We start from the raw sequence: 17,270 nt of genomic DNA on the forward strand, positions 1-17,270 counted from the left end.
AGCTGATTAGGGCAGGATACTACTGGCGCCGGATGGAACATGAAGCAAAGGCGTTCCTTCAGAATTGCGAGAAATGTCAGTGCCATGAACAATTGGTGCACCAACCGGCGGAACTCTTGCATTCGGTACTGTCCCCATGGCCATTTATGAAATGGGAGATGGATATAGTTGGGCCACTGCCACCTAGTCCCGGAAAGGTAATATTCCTTTTCATTTTAACTGATTATTTCACTAAATGGGTTGAAACAGGTCCTTACCAAAAGATCGGTAAGCGCGAAGTGGTCGAATTCCTATTGGAAAACATAATTTGCCGGTTTAGAATATCGAAGGAGCTTGCCTGCGACAAAAGACCACAGCTCATAGGCTCCAAAGTCACACAATTTCTTGACGACCTGAAAATCAAAAGGATTACATCCTCACCATACCATCTGAGCGTTAATGGGCAGGCGAAATCAACCAGTAAGGTGATTATTGAAAACCTCAAAAAGAGGTTAGAAGCAACTAAAGGCAAATGGCCCGAAGAGTTAACGGGCGTGCTATGGGCATACCTGACGGCCAAATCAAGCACATGAGAGACACTTTTATCTCTCAGATACGGCGCAAAAGCTCTGATCTTGGTGGAAGTAGGAGAACCAACCTTACAGTTCTTCTGAACAGACGAAGAAACAAATAATGAGGCATTGCCGGTAAAGCTGGAACTACTCGATGAACGCAATGACTTGGCACACGTGAGGATGGTGGCTCAGTAGCAAAGGATGGAAAGATACTATAACCGGAGGGCCAATCTACGCTATTTTAAAGTTAGAGACTTGTTTTTAAGGAAAGTGACTTAAAACACCCGGGAAATAAACGCTGGGAAGCTAGGTCCGACGTAGGAAGGCCCCTACCGGGTTTCAGCTGTCATCGGAAAAGGATCATACGAGATGGAGAATCAAAATGGAGTCAAGTTGCCTAGCAATTGGAACGTGACTCACCTCAAAAGGTATTATTACTGATGGGTCCTGCCTATATTGAAAGTAGGTGTTGCACTCTTTTTCCCTTCGACCAGTTTTTGTCCCTATCGGGTTTTTCTGACAAGGTTTTTAACGAGGCAGCAACGGAAATCATACTACAAAGAGGGCGCCATCGACAAAGTTAATACCTTTAAATGACAATGCATTGAAATAACAAACCACTTGGGATGGTTAAATAGTCTTTGGCTCGATGGCAAATTTCTAATGGGAAGTAAAGCTTGCCATCGAACCAAAGGCTATTCAACTGTTCACAAGCGCTTTGCCCAGCAGAGCAAGACTTCCTGTTTCCAATTCGCATACTTCGCATTCGAATACTAGGGGGAATAGTATGAGAATACGGCAACGCAATTTCCAAGAAAATCGGGACTACGAGATCCGTGAATAATAATGTCTCGTCAGGACCAGGGACTGCACGCCCAGCCCCGTAGAAATAAGTTGTACAAGTTAGCCACATGTATTGACAATTTCTTTTTTTAGTAAACAAATGCTTATGTACTTTTGAAGATAGAAAGAATAAAATAAAGTCCTTATATTTTAGTCTTGTTTCTTATCCAAACGATGAATTGATTTTATCATTTGAAAGTTAATAAAAAATTTCAAATGTTTGTGCTGGAATAAACGGGTGACGTCATCTTCAAGAGCATCGTAAACATAAGAGGGCCCTCTCTTATGAAGCCCTCATAGTAAAGGGTTAGTTCCGGAAGAATTTATGCCCATAACCCAAAAGCTATCGGACGAAAATACACCTGAAGCCTTATCTAATTCGACGCAAAAAGAATAAACTTTGTGCAATACTTAAACAAAAGTCTTATTTATTTATCAACATGCCAAACGTCATAAGTACAAAGGAACAAAGGAAAATAACAAAGAAAAAAGGAAAAATATAAACTTCATCGCCACCAGAACTCATGGGGGGAGAGGCATCTACGCCCCTCAGGAGAAGTCGGCGGATCTGCCGCCGGTGCAGAATCTTGGCCTTTATCAGCATTCTCTTCAAATTCTTTCTCGATTATCGAATACTCGAAACCGGTACTAGAAGAATCAATTGCGTCATGCTGAGCCAGGAGACGTTCTCGAGCAGTTAACTCCAGCGCCCGGGCCTTGGTAATTTCATCATCAATATCAATGGCGCCCACTTTGGCCTCGTCCAAGGTTTTCCTCCTCATATGATACATAGAGTATGTCTTTTCAAAGGCGAGGGAATCCCATTGGTGTTAGAGCTTTGACTTAAGTCTTTCAACCTCGGCCAAAAGGCCATTCCGCTCAGATCTTGTGGCACCAAGGCTAAGATCAAGATCACAGATTGTAGATATGTGAACCCGATTTTGCTCTATGACCTTTTTAAACCTCTCTTCCATCCGGGCTCGCTTCTCCTCGGCTATAACAGCCTCTTCGATTTTGGAGTTCAAGGCTGCCTCCAAGTTATTTACTCGGTCAACGGAGGCAGACTCGCGCTCGATAGCAGCAAGAGCAACATCTTGAAACTCAGCCCACTTAGCCTTAGCATCTTGAATTTGTGCATGTAGCTAAGTGGATTCTTGACTGTGGGCTATCACCTCCTGCTCACTTTTCTACAACCGGGCCTCAAGCTCGGCCGCTTCAGCAGCCTTTGCCTCTAGCACCGGTAGGCGCGCAACGAGTTGATTCCTCTCAGCTAACAGCTGATCCCGCTCGGACATAAGTCCTTCTTTATCAAGGATCAATATCTAAAGGCCCTCAGACGCAAGGAAGTTGGCCTGAAAAACGTATATCAAAGTCAAAAATCCCATTATAATAGATAAACAAAGAACAAGCAGTAAGAGAACAAGTTCGGTACCGGTGTCGCATTGTGTATGGCGTTGTTCAACATACACTCCCTAGTAAGGGAGTGTTATCTACTTTTTATCTTTCTCTGAAGCCAGCGACTTCAGGTAGTTGGCAAGCCCCACCGGCCTAGACAGCATATGGCACCTCTTCGAAACCGAGAGAGTGACACCCCTCCTCCCTCGAGGATCTGGAGAAGGGGGTGAGTAATTGTGCCCCAAATTCATGTGGTCAGGGGACTGGGGAGGAGAAGCACCCTCCTCTCGAGCATCTGTGGCCGGTGGAGAAGATGCAACGGATGCTGGAGGCGTAGGAGCAGTTGGTGTAGAAGGGTGTGAAGTTGTTGGTGTATTAGGTTGAGAAGCAGTTGCAACAGGAGCAGTGCTGATTATTGGTTGCTCACTAACCAAAGGCGGACGAGGCCCGGGTCCCGAACTCCTTGGACCAGGAACAACAACAGGGACAGGACAATGAGAGTTGGCATTTTCTACCAGATCCAACAACAGGGAAATGTTTAAATATACCCTTCGTTATATTTTGGGTCTAAATATACCCCTGCCATAATAGTATTGGTTCAAATATATTCTTCTTTTGCTAAGTTTGTCCAAGGTGAACATCCAATCCTACGTGACACTAATTTTTGATGAGGTGGATGCTACATGGCATGCCATCTCAGCGCCCCTAATCCATATATAAAAGACTAAAATTTGAAATACAATATTTTTTATGGTAGCGATAATGGTGGAAATAGTGGTGGAAAAGAATAGAAGGAGGGGTAAAATGGTTAGGGACGCTGAGGTGGCAAGCCATGTGTCATCCACCTCATCAAATGTTAGTGCCACGTAGGATTGAATGTCTACTTTGGACAAACTTGACAGAAAAGGAGTATATATGACCCAATAGTATAATAACAGAGAGATATATATGGACTCAAGGTATAACGAGGGGTATATTTAAACCTTTTCTAATAGTAAGGAGGTAGATTTGACCCTTTTCCATTTATTCTTTTTAGTCCTTTGAAACATAGGTAAAACAACAAAAGGGCCCTTATATTATAGGCAGACACAAGTAGTGGTCACAGCCAAGAACAGTAGATCGCACCTGAAAAGTACAAAGCTTATATTCCACGTGTCGACTTTTATCATATCCCCATAAACTAAAAACATACTTTGCCACCATTAACCTCTTTCCATTTGTTTATTTGAGGAGCAACAAGAGCCTTCTCCTTCTTCAGCTAAAAGAACATGCCTTTTTAAGAGGAATCCCGTCCACTCCTAAACTTTCTTGTATTACATGTTTCAAGTTACTATTTGGGTGCAGTGCAGAGTCTTGAAAAAACAAGAATGTCAACTTGGGATGATGGTTCCATGAGAAGCCTAAGTGAGATATCTGAGGAAGAAACTGTGCGTTTGAGTGTTGATCTTGTTGCCGCTTCCAGGCGAAATCTTGGGTTCTTGAGACTTGTATCTGAGTCTCATTGGCTTCACGAGAAACCCACCATTCTTGAATCTATTAGAAGGTTAATCACACTATTTTCACATGCTTAATGCTCCGTAACTTTATCTGGGTGCTGGTTTCTTGTTCGTTTGAGTGATGGAACTCTTAATGAGTTTTATTCTTATTTGCAGGTATGATCAGTTATGGATGCCATTAATTTCTGATCTTTCTAATGGGTCAACCCCTCCAATGATTCTCCCTCCTCTTGATATTGAATGGGTTTGGTACTGTCACACCTTAAATCCGGTAAGATATACTATTACGGTGAAAATAGTACTACTCTTTTACTTGATTCTGAGACAATATTGGACAAAAAAAAAGTGTTATTTTTTTACATTAAAGTTAGTTCTACCATATGAAGTTTGAGCTTCTAGTTTAGGAAAGAGTAAAGTTACATACACGAAAGCTCTTCCTTGCACTTCCTCTTAAAAATTTTCTCTTAAATTAAACTGAAAGTAGAGCTTCAAAATGCACTACTAAAATTGTGTATTAATAGTTATAATTAATGCTAAAGCATATTTGGATATTTTAATTTCAGGTAAGTTACAGGCAATATTGTGAATCAAGGTTCTGTAAACTCGTTGGAAAAGCAACTATATTTAATGAAGAAAATGAAGAGTACGCATTAAATAGATGCAAAGAAATTTGGGTTCAAAGATACCCAACTGAGCCTTTTGAAAATGAATCTGACTCCAATTTACAGAAACCTTGCTCCATTCTTCGTGAAGATCTGCTAAATGAAGTATCCAAACAAAGACATTTATACACCAAATTTTCTGAGCCTTATTATTCAGAGATTGTTTATCTGATAGCAGCTCGACAACGGTATAAAGGCTTTCTGTATATGATGCATAGATTTGCAGATACTAGCTCTATTTTAGTCCCTACTTCAGATATTCTTCTAATGTGGCTAACTCATCAAGTAAGTGTTTTTCTTTGAAATTTACATGTTAAAGGTTTTGTCTAATGGTTCACTTCTTTGTTCTATAGAGAAATCTTTAATTTCCTTATCCATTTACTTTTGGTGAAGCAGTTAGAAGTTAGGACTTTGAGCATGGCTTCTTAAGATAAGTTAAATAATTCATAATCGATTAATAAACTTTTGGGTGAATTGTTATTCTCAGAAAATACTTTATTTAGTCATTATCTTAAAAAAAAGGCCAAAAAGATCATTAATTTATTACATGGCTCATATTCTTTTGGCATCAGCCTGGTCTGTTTTCATTGGCATTCACGTTGCTAGTAAAAGATTTCTGATTTATGTATTGCAACAAGAATAAAATACTTAATACTTTATTCAAATATAGTACACTATCAATTTTATTCAGCTTTTAGGTAGTATAGTGTCGAGATTTCTGTCGTGTTTGTCATAACCTTGATGTCATAATCCTGGTGGCTGTTCACCGTGATTCATGACTCATTGGTCGACGTGGATCTTGTACTATTTGGTTACTTAAATATTATTTCGAATGTATGATTTCATCAAGTTGAGATATGTTTATTGTCTAATGATCTATAATGACTGTGGTGTAGTGATGCTTATGCAATTTTTTCGGTTTTTATGAATTGATCAATCAGAGTTATCCTACTGCGTACGCATTGGACACAAAGGGGTTGGAGGAGGAAATGAAAAAAGTAGTAGGACCATGGGAGGTTGTGAAGGAAGAAGGAATTGAGGATACAAAGAAACTATGGGAAAGAATATATGATCAGCCATATGAGAAAGCTGGTGGTTTGGCCATTGGAAAGGCTGTTGAGATCAAGCCGCCTATTCACTGGGAGGTCTCAGATACTGATGTTAATGCAAAATACTCATCCATGTTACCACGGTTCTTGCTTGAGGTCAGTTGGATCTTTTGCTTTCACACTTTGCAATTTCCCACTTGACAATATTAAAATTAGGACATATTAAAATGCAGTCACGGGGCGTAGGGTATCCTGATATTGACTGTTTGATTGGTCTGTGCTAGCTTTTCTCATTTCTTCCCTCTTTTTTCTTCCTCTCTCCAATAGTTGCAGCTCTAATAAAAAACTCAAGGAGGACTTATAAAGGTATATTAGTTTATGTCCAAGTTGGTACCCTATCATCATCTGATTAGGTCACATTTAATTATTGATGTTTCTTTTTTGTATCACTCTTTACTTTTCCTTTCTTTTCTCCTCTTCTGCCATTTATTTGATGTTTTCATGATTTTGGTTGGGAGGTTATCCTTATGTACACATCAGTAGATAGGTCTTTATTCTATCCATGCCTACTTGTCAACTTTATACAATGATAGTGGTTATCCTAGATAAAGGTATATAAAGGGGTGAAGATGAATTTTCAGAAGTATGTTAGAGGAAGGTGCTAAAGCAATTAGTTACCTGCACTTACGTTAGAGCTAAGAAGTAAAAGTTGCAAGATATATATAAACGAAAAGTAACAGTCTTTTACGGCTTTCCTTGGCTTAGTAGTTGCATATCAAAGCAATGTTTGCAGATGCTTGTCGTATGAACTATAACTTTTCCAAAAATAGGAAAAGCAGTTGGAGGTTTTCCTTAAGTCGCTTCTCTCTGTAATTTTTCAAAATTTTAGATAAATTAAATCTCTGCCGTAAGATTGTTACAACGTGCAATGATGGCTGGATATTTTGGAAAACTTTGGGTGAATCTGGTGCATATTATGGTGTCAATCAACTGGCACCTGGAGCCAAATCATGCAAGGAATTCATAATTGAAATTTGTCATGTAGTACGGATGGCTTGGTCCATCCCGATCAGACCACCAATATTTTCCCTCCCTTAGTGTTATGCATGATTAACCGGAACTAGCAGAAACAAAAGTAAGTGTGAGGGATTCATGCTTCGGAATCAAAATGCATGTTGACATGTCTCGTATGAATATATCACATAAGATTCTTTTGTTATATAACATGATTCATTACCAATCTAGGATATGATCTTGTGAATCCCGTTTTACTAAATGACAAACTTTTGTTGTACTTTCTAAAGCTAAATTTATGCTGCCTGTAAATCAGAAAAATACATACTCTCGTATGTATGATCATAAAACTTATTGCCTTTTGCTCTTTAGGCTATTGTGAGTTAGATTAAAATCATTGATGTAATGGAGAAGGCAATACACTGGTTATGCTAGTTGAAGACAATCAGAAATAAGCTTGTCTTATAAATGATCAATCCACCAAGAACTGCAGCATATAGTCGGCTTTTCTCAAGCATGGTTACTCAGTGGTCTGACCGCTAAGCAGACCAGTTCAATGAAGCAATTGTGCTACGGAAGATTTTTCTTTATCACTGTCACACCGATAGAGACTAGGTTCCACGGATAGAGCTTTTCTTTGGTAATAGAATTTGTTCCTAGATTTCTGATGTATTGACTTGAATGATAAAACTTGAGCGTACTTTCTCAAAGGAATTAATCTCTGTTCCCTGATCAAAACTATATGACATCATAACTTAATTGGTTAGAGGTTGAGCTCAGACATAGGTTTCAGAAGCCCATTCTAGTTAGTGAATTCCATAACAACAGCGTCTCAGGTTTATCGACTATAGCTTTTTTTTCTTTTGTCTTTTTCTTTTCTTTGGGTAGGGGAGGGGAATAGCGTTGCACTGTTGCAGTGCTATCAGGAAGGGATGATTAAAAGGCTGGTTGTGCTATGATTTGCATTACAGGTTTGCTTAACAGTGAAGCTAAAATCAAAGATGAAACCTTTGAGCTTCGATGCATCAAAGGAGTTCTTACGTCTTCAGATGGTCAGATGTCACAGGGAGCTCAAAATTGATAAACCACTCTGCAACTTTACGTCTCAAAGGTGGCGAAAAGCTTTGCATCTCTATTGTGAGTTTGGAACGAAAGGAATGGTTCTTGAGGTTCGCCAACGTGGTGGTCGCTGCATTAAAGGAAGTAGCCTGAGAGAGAGCGTAACCTTTCTTTGGAATGATTTGTTACGTGCGCCTTCTCTCACTTTGGCAAAAGAAATTGACCACACAGTCAGGGTAGCTACCTCAATAACTCCTCCTGCCCAAGCTTCCTACTTGTTGAAATGTGTACCCGATCGCGTTTCAGATGATTCAGGTGCCATGATATCTGATGTTATTCTGAAGATGAATCAGTATCGTCCCCAAGAAGGTCGATGGTTATCTCGCACTGTTCTGGATCATGCAGGCAGGGAATGCTTTGTGATTCGATTTAGGTATAGAACACGAGGACACATCTATTTTGACTAAGTGATCATCTGCATTCTCGTGTTTTATTTTCTGATCTCGTGTTTTGTTTGTCAATACGTTAGAGTTGGAGGTGGCTTTTGGAGGAGAGGAGCTGAAACTCCGTCAGCTGTAAAATGGGAGGACCGCATTATAGAAATACGTGAAGGTCATTGGTCCTACGTTGCTGGTTCCATAGGTAGAGCACCTGGTATGTAATATTTCCTCTCTGTCTATCCCCCTATGTGGCTGTATCTGTTCTTCTGGTCCAACATTCATTTCAACGATCAAGAAAAGAAGATTAAAAAGATTTATGTTTGATCTGTTAGTAACCAACTCATAAGAGAGCATGTTGTTTTTCAGTGGATGCCTCCCATTCTAGATTTCTTGCCTAATTTGTGGTGTCATTTGCTTGTGTTTCTCATCTAGTACAGAGAAAGTGGTAGGTACTGCAAAACCAAAAGATCCACCAGAAGGATGGCATTCTATGTGGAACCTTTCAACTGGAGATGAGCTACTAGTACGCTCGGAATCATCAACATCCAGTTCAGGCTTAAATTTTAGCCTCATAAACCAGCAATCAAATGATTCAGTGGTACAGTGTATTTAACTTTGATTTGATTTGATTGCAGCAACAACTTGCTAAAGAGTATTGATCATCTTAAGAACACAGTCCCTGCAGGTAAAGTTACTGGAAGGGCGGCAAATGCAGTATGATGTGAAGAAATCTGGCTTGGTTGAAGAGACAGAACATCTGCCAAATGACAAGTTAAAGCAAATTGAAGACAAAGAAGACGACGGATTCATAACGTTAGTTAGGTTCTCGGAGGATGACCCCGTTGGAAAAGCTACAGCACTTCTTAACTGGAAATTATTGGTGGTGGAGTTTTTACCTGAAGAAGATGCTGTATTCGTACTTCTTCTTTGCATGTCAATCGTCAGAAGCATATCGGAAATGAAGAAGCAAGATGTAGGAAGCCTGTTGATTAGAAGAAGAATAAAAGAAGCAAACCTTGGTGATAGAGATTGGGGCTCAGTGATTCTCCACACTTCTTCATATTCTCCGTCGATCTGTTCACCTTACCTTCAGCCTTGGTATTGGACCGCAAAAGCAGTGATGGGATCACAAGATAATATCCCAAGGCTACCAGCTCCAGCATTGACTTATACGCAGGCTGAAGGTGGAGACAGGTTGTATAAACATGGCATAATCGATTAGAACGAATTGCCATTTCCTGATAACATGGTGCTGAAGAAGATTTTCAAGCACAGGTTCTGAAACAACTATTTTTATATATTCCATCTAATGTCATTTTGTCACCTTTCATAAGGTATAAACAAATTTCACCTGTTCCCCAACTGAGTTACTAATTTAATGGATAACGAGCATCATCTGTTTAACCAAAAAATGGGATTTTGGCCAAAGCTTATTTTTAGAAGAACTCGGGTTACTGATAATCAAATATGAATAATGTATGTAAATAAAAGTCAAATGGAAAGCAAAGTAAATCAGTATATTCCAGTAGTATTTCGTGTCCTTACAAATGATCAGGTTGCCCCTTTTATAGTTATTTCTAGGTGATACGTTTTGCTTTTGTCATAATAAGGTCATTATAGACAATTAAAGGTATTTAATGCTACGTTACAATGATAATCATTGTAATTCAATACAAATTCTCTAACGTTCTCAGTATTTAATGCCTATTAAATACTGTATTCGTTCCTACTTTTGCTGTAAGGTTCATTCTCTTATCTTGACTTTTGAACATAAAGAGGTGCGGGTACCGAGTCTCTTGAATCTCTGCTCGTGCCTGTTGTATCTCGTGCCTCTTTAACTATTCTTTGTTGATCGCCATCTTTGACCAGTCTACGTGTCATGACACGCCATCTTTCATTAAATTCAATATATATAAATTTAATTTTTACCAATACAGATAGTCCCCCCACTTGCCATGTATTCATCAATAGAATATTTGGGAAGTGGATTTTATTAAAGCGGGAATATTTGCCGCCATTAGTTCTTCTCTGGAACTGACGCTTCATTTGTCACTTCTATTTAATGCCCACTACACGTGGCATCTTCTGATTGGTTCTGCGACTTTTCAGCGTTTTTAAGGCTTTTTTACGGCTTCACCAATTACGAAACGTCAGTTTTCATCATGGCGTTTCCATTATTACAACTTTTCCTTTGGCGGTTGCTTCTGAGTTTAAATATAGTTTTCACTTTTGTCTTTCTCACATAAAGTTCTCAAAATATATAATTCTTGTTTCCTTCTTTCTCGTACTATTATGTCTTCGTCAAACCCTAACCCTAGGAGAGTCCCCATTGTTGATAACCTTCATCTTGATCCTGTTAGGAGTAGGAGAGGAGGTAGACTTCGTAATCTAGGGTCTTCATCCGCACGAGGTTCTTCTCTTCCTTCGTCCAGTTCTACTCCACCTTCTAGAACCAGAGGCTCCCTTTCTCAAAGGTCTTCGTCTAGAAGTAAAGAACCCACTAAGCCCCTTCGTGAACCCACTGTAGATGAGATTGTTCCCGTTGAACTATCTTTTAATAATGATAGAGAATCTCTCAGAAACCAACTGTCTTCATTAGATCGTGCTGACATCTACCCAACTCAGATTACTGAAGGTCTAATTTCTTTAGTTCGTAAAGATTGCCATTGGAGCCATGACTTCCCTATTATAATTCCCAATGCGAACCAAAGAATTACCTCTTATTTAATTGGATTTTCTTTTGTTTATACATATCCTTTCACGTTGGGTTTCAAACCTGCTATTGACCCTGTTATCCTCGAATTCGTTAGGTTTCAAACCTGCTATTGACCCTGTTATCCTCGAATTCTGTCGTTTTTTCGACGTATGTTTAGGGCAAATTGGCCCTATTGTGGGAGGGCTATTGCTTGTTTGAGACACTTAACCAACATGGCTGGTGTGCCTTTTACTTTATCCCATTTAATTCACCTTTACTCTCCCAGACTCTTTCGCCAAGGAGTTTTAACTTTAGTAGCAAGAAGCAAAAGAGTTCTGGTCAATCCAGAAGACGATAAGGACCGTGGCTGGTATGCCAGGTTTGTTGCTGCCCCCACTGTTGGTTTAGTGGGTGAAGAAAACGTTCCCTTCCCTGAAAAGTGGAATTTTGCACGCGAGTTTTCTTTTTAATAACCTTCACATACCTTTTTCTTACTTCTGTTAATTGTCATTTTAATTTCCTTCTCTTTTTTTTAACAACCATGGGAATTGTCGATGAAATTCCCAATTTTCGTGGTTGGGTAGGAAAGTTGTTAAATGCTGCCCCGATGGAGGGTAGATCTTGGAAAACTCTCTCTCAACGATTTGGTTGGAAAGTGAAAACTCACGGTAAAAGTCTTTGTTATAACTTTTCTTATCACTTCTTCCAGAATTTATTTTAATCCTTCTTTTATCAGGATTTGCCTTTCGAGATATTACTGCTGAGGCTGTCGTAGCTTCTCGTAATTTTGGGCTCTTCATCGAAAAGGAAAGCTACTATCGATCAAGACACTGAGGAGGAGGAAGAACAAGACGGGGGTTCTTTGATAAAAAGGCCACGAGCTAGGAGACGAATTATTTCAGATGATGAAGCATCTCCCCCTCGTTCCACTCCTCACACCGAGCCTGTTGAAGCCTCATTGGTGATTCCCGATGATGATACCCCCGCTGCCGCCCGTGATTCTGTTGAACAGCTTTTTACCCGCGGGTTTGGTAGTGAAAGTTTAAAATCAATTTCTGATGAAGCGCCCCTTACTTCTTTTCCTTTATCTGCTCCTACAATACCTTCTTTGCCTTTCAAGGTTGTTCCCGTTGCTGCTTCTCCCCCAGCTATTTTGACTCCTTCTACTGCTCCTCCCATAACTGTTCAACAAATTGAGGTTGGTTCCTCAAGTAGAGGTGGAGCCATGAGACAGGTTATCATCGAAGTCCCTGCCGATGGCAATCTTTTAAGAAAATCAGGAGGGGCTGATGTGTGGTTGAAACCTCTAATTGGTCCAATCGAGAAGGCCAAGCTTGAGAGCCATAATTCTTTAACTTTGATGAACGACATAATACACTCATCATTAAAGGTATTTTTAATGATTTGTTATTCCTTTTTGTAAAGCTCTTACCTTTTTTTTTAGATCAACCTCGTTGGTACAGAAATGATGAAGAGAGTTTCTCACACGGAGCAGTTGATGCATGAGTACCAAGTTGAAGCAGATAACTGGAGAGAGCAATATGAGAGCCTTCAAATTGACATGGAAACATTAGAAGAGAACAAGTGCACCTTAGAACAACAGCTGAGAAATTTAACTTCGGAGTTGGGGTTGAAAGAGCTTCCTCAAATCAAGCTAGTAAAGATAAAAATCTCCTCGAAACTTCCTTTTCCGAGCAACTCTCCAAGGCTAGTGAAGAAATCAGAAAGTTGAAGGCTCTCTTAAGAAAAAAAGAAGCTTATGCTGGTGAACTTGTGCAAACTTTGACTCAGACTCAAGAAGACCTCCGAGAATCTTCTGGTAAGGTTCGCTTTTTAGAAAGTTCACATGCTACTCTTCAAATTTCTTATGATTCTGCCTTGGTTGAGAATGAGAAACTTAAAAGTGAAATTGCTGAGTGGGAAAAGGATTACGAGATTCTCGAGGATAAAACCGCAATTGAAGTGAGTTGGGCATTTTTAAATTCTCGCCATGATACCCTTGTAGAAGTTAGCCAAGAGAATTTCAACTTGGAGGCTGAGTTGGCTAAAATAAAAGAAATCATCGAAAAGATTCAGCAAAGCCAAGACATTTCTTCTCCCGTGGCTGAAACTTCTGAAAATATAGAAGATGATTCGGGTACGGTGAGTGCTCCAATTCCTTCAAGTCAAGTTGAGCCTGCTGCTGATGATGATCCTGCTTCAGTTCCTTCTTCAACTCCTTAGTGACAAGTTCATAATATGTGACTTCCCTTTTTTTTTTTCTTTTTGGATGGTATGTGGTTGTAACCCTTGGTCCTTTTTGAGGGTTTTGTTGAAAACATTAAGTCCCCAGACCTTTTTCGGGGCGTTTTGTATAAACAACTTTTAGTTTATGACTAAGTTTATACTTAGTCTATACTTTTTTTTTAATATTAAGAAGTTTTCTGTTATTGCTTGAACTTCTGTTTTGCTTATTCCTGCCTTTATATTTAAGGACTTATTGGATAACTTGCATTTTTATTTTGCAAAAATGCTTTTTTTTTGTTTACTTCATGAATATTTGAATCAATCATGAATTTTATAAAAGAGGGCCCTTTTATATTCGACACTTAATGAAGAAGACGTCTCAACTTCATAATGGTGTTAATATACGACAAAAGAAATAGGAATACACATGTTTCTTGAAATACCTTTGACAAGTTTTTATTTGAACTCTGTCAAGCTTTAAATAACATTTTACATGTATTTAAATAACTTCTATAACTTTTTCGTAACTGTTTTCCTTACAACAGATTTTCAAAAAATAATATACAACAAGGTTTTTATTTATAACCCGTTAACAAGGTGTTTATTTATAACCCGTTTCAATACATGTATATTGCCTTTAACCTAACTATGATGAGGTTTTTCTTTGGCTTTAGCTCGTGACTTTGCTCTGCACCTGACTCATTCAATGAGTAAACTTTTCAGGCTTGAACTTCAATCTTCTTTGCCTTCTTTATGCATGTGTCTATATATATTATGTAGTCCCCCAAGTGTTTGAGAATTGAAGTATGAAGTCTCGAGCACTTGATTACTCCTCTTGTTTGGTCCTTTTCCTGTAAAGGAATAAAACATACGGGACTCGGAGGTACGATTATAGATGAAGACTGCTTAACCCGTCTCAATTTCTATCAAAATAGTTGTAACCCTACACCGAGAATTTTAATTTATTCCACATGCCTTGCAGGTCGTGATTCATCATTTAGTACGTGTTAACTTTTTGCCTATAATCTAAAATCGTTAGTAAAATCTTAACAATTCAAAAATAAAATTTTAAAATGAGGATACCTGCCCGTGGGTTTTCCTTAGAAATAGTATCTCTTCAGGTGAACAACATTCCAATGTGAAGGTAATATCTTACCATCCATTGTTTCCAACTTGTATGCTCCTTTCCCTGCAATACCATGAATCTTGTAGGGTCCTTCCCAGGTTGGACCTAATTTTCCCGCATTAGCCGCCTTTGTGGATTGAAAAACTTTCTTGAGTACGAAGTCTCAAATCTTGAAGTATCTTAGACATGCTTTTCGATTGTAGTATCGTTCCATAACTTGTTTTTGCGCTGCCATCCTTATTAATGCAGCTTCTCTTTTTCCTTCAAGTAGATCAAGATTTAGTCGCATTTCCTCTTCATTGGATTCCTCAGTTGCTTGTGTATATCTCGTGCTAGGTTCTCCTATCTCCACTGGGATCAAAGCTTCAGCCCCGTACACCAGTGAAAACGGTGTTTCACCCGTGCTTGTTTTTGCTGTGGTGCGATATGCCCATAGAACACTAGGTAGCAATTCTGGCCAATTGCCTTTGGATTCTTCCAATCGTTTCTTCAAATTGTTGATAATAATTTTATTTGTTGATTCAGCTTGTTCATTACCCGCTGGATGGTAAGGTGTTGAGGTAATCCTTTTGATCTGCCAACTTTGAAAAAATTCTGTGATTTGTGTGCCTATAAATTGCGGGCCATTATCACACACGATTTCCTTTGGTACACCGTATCGTCATATACTATTTCGCCAAATAAAATCTCTGACTTCTTTTTCTCGTACCTGTTTGAATGCTCCTGCTTCTACCCATTTAGTAAAGTAATCAGTGAGTACAAGTAGGAATTTTACCTTGCCTTTTGCTTGTGGTAATGGACCCACGATGTCCATCACCCATTTCATAAAAGGCCATGGTGCGATAACCGGATGTAGCACCTCCGCAGGTCTATGCATATTGTTACCATATCTTTGGCACTTATCACATTTAGCCACGAAATTCTCCGTTTCTTCTTCCATTTTAGGCCAATAATAGCCTGCTCTAATCATGGTTCTTACCAGTGACCTTCCTCCTGCGTGATTCCCATAATGCCCCTCGTGTATCTCTCTCATTACATATTCCGTTTGAGAAGGCCGAGACATCTCGCTAATAGGCCGCCGAACATTTTTTGATAAAGATTGCCTTGCTTTAAACAGTACCGAGCAGTCTTTTTACGAAGCGCGTGAGCTTTTTTCCTGTCTTCAGGTACGGTTCCATACTACAAAAAAGCAACAATTTCGTTTCTCCAGTCCCAATTTAGGTTATTGAAATTTACCTCATTTTTGTCCTGATTGAGTACCGAATGAAATAAATGTATGACAGAAGCGTTTTCCTCATTTGTTACTTCTGCTGCAGATGCAAGATTGGCTAAGGCATCTGCCTCAACATTCTCCTCCCGTAGGACCTGCAAAACCTTCCAGCTTTGGAATTGCCTTACCAGATCTCGTGCCTTTTCCAGGTACTGCTGCATCCTTACTTCCCTAGCTGTATAAGCCCCCAGCATCTGGTTGACTACGAGTTGCGAATCGCTCTTGATTATAATTTGTTCTATGCCAAGTTCACGTGCCAGTTCTAAACCTGCAATCACGGCTTCATACTCTGCCTTATTGTTAGTTACAGAATGACATTTTATGTCTTGTCGAATGATTTCATCCGTAGGTGGTACCAAAATAATTCCTAAACCTGCACCTTTCACATTTGATGAACCGTCAGTAAATAAAGTCCAGGTTCCTAAATTAGAACCATTGAACACTTGTAGTTCTTTTTCCGCTTCTAGTTGCATCCCTTGACTAAAATCAGCTAACACCTGAGATTTTATTGCAGTCCTGGGTTGATATGTGATGTCATATTCACTCAACTCCATGGCCCATTTGGCTAACCTACCCGATAGTTCCTTGATCCTCACGAACCAGAACAGCACTTACCGCTACTTCTGAAACAGCTAGATAGACAAGTAACCTTTCTCCGTCTTTTGGTTTTGCTAGCAACGGTGGATTTGACAGGTATGTCTTCAAGTTTTTGAGTGCTCGTTGACATTCCTCAGACCATTCGAACTGATCTTGCTTTTTGAGAGCTGAAAAGAATTTAAAACATTTTTCTGATGACTTAGAAAAAAATCTCCCCAAGGCTGCAATTCTTCCCGTTAATCTCTGCACCTCTTTCTTACTTGTGAGCATGTCAGGAATTTCTTCAATGGCTTTAATCTGCGCAGGATTTACTTCAATACCTCGGTTAGAAACAAGAAAACCCAAAAACTTACCTGACGAGACGCCAAATGCACATTTCTCGGGATTTAGCTTCATATTGAACTTTCGTAAAATCTGAAATGTATCAGACAAATGTTGTATATGATCCCTCGACTTTTGAGATTTGACAAGCATATCATCTATGTAGACTTTCATAGTTTTTCCTAGGTTTTCCTGAAACATCTTGGTCATCAGCCTTTGATACGTGGTCTCCTAGCGTTTTTTGAGGCCAAAGGGCATTACTTTATAACAATAAGTCCCTCTGTCTGTTATAAATGAAGTTTTTTCTTCATCTAGGGGTATCCATTTTGATTTGGTTAGTACCCTGTANCATCTAGGGGATCCATTTTGATTTGGTTGTACCCTGAATATTCATCTAAAAAGCTTAACAATTCATGTCCTGCAGTAGCATCAATCAGTTGATCTATATGTGGTAATGGAAAAGAATCTTTAGGACATGATTTATTAAGGTCGGTGTAATCTACACAAACTTGCCATTACATTT

General features: G+C 39.2%; 2 protein-coding genes across 3 annotated transcripts; one reads left to right on the top strand and one right to left on the bottom strand.

Moving 5' to 3' along the window:
- Window positions 1-2,887: 2,887 nt before the first annotated feature.
- Window positions 2,888-4,009, bottom strand: LOC109220313 (leucine-rich repeat extensin-like protein 5). Its single transcript, XM_019384776.1, has 2 exons — window positions 4,000-4,009; window positions 2,888-3,303 (listed from the first exon to the last, which is right to left on the bottom strand). Exons 1-2 carry the CDS (start codon window positions 4,007-4,009, stop codon window positions 2,888-2,890), a joined length of 426 nt encoding a protein of 141 aa, XP_019240321.1.
- Window positions 3,851-9,895, top strand: LOC109220314 (glycine-rich domain-containing protein 2-like). Of its 2 annotated transcripts, none has more exons than XM_019384777.1 (8): window positions 3,851-4,335; window positions 4,445-4,559; window positions 4,852-5,235; window positions 5,892-6,155; window positions 7,985-8,505; window positions 8,602-8,726; window positions 8,950-9,110; window positions 9,189-9,895. In XM_019384777.1, the coding sequence occupies exons 1-8, from the start codon at window positions 4,160-4,162 to the stop codon at window positions 9,732-9,734; spliced, it is 2,292 nt and encodes a 763-aa protein (XP_019240322.1). In that variant the 5' UTR covers window positions 3,851-4,159; the 3' UTR covers window positions 9,735-9,895. The 2 variants fall into 2 exon arrangements, with proteins under 2 accessions (XP_019240322.1, XP_019240323.1); XM_019384778.1 differs by having other exon boundaries at window positions 9,198-9,895.
- Window positions 9,896-17,270: the final 7,375 nt, after the last annotated feature.

This window comes from Nicotiana attenuata, unplaced genomic scaffold (assembly GCF_001879085.1).
Source record: "Nicotiana attenuata strain UT unplaced genomic scaffold, NIATTr2, whole genome shotgun sequence".
NCBI lineage: Eukaryota > Viridiplantae > Streptophyta > Magnoliopsida > Solanales > Solanaceae > Nicotiana > Nicotiana attenuata.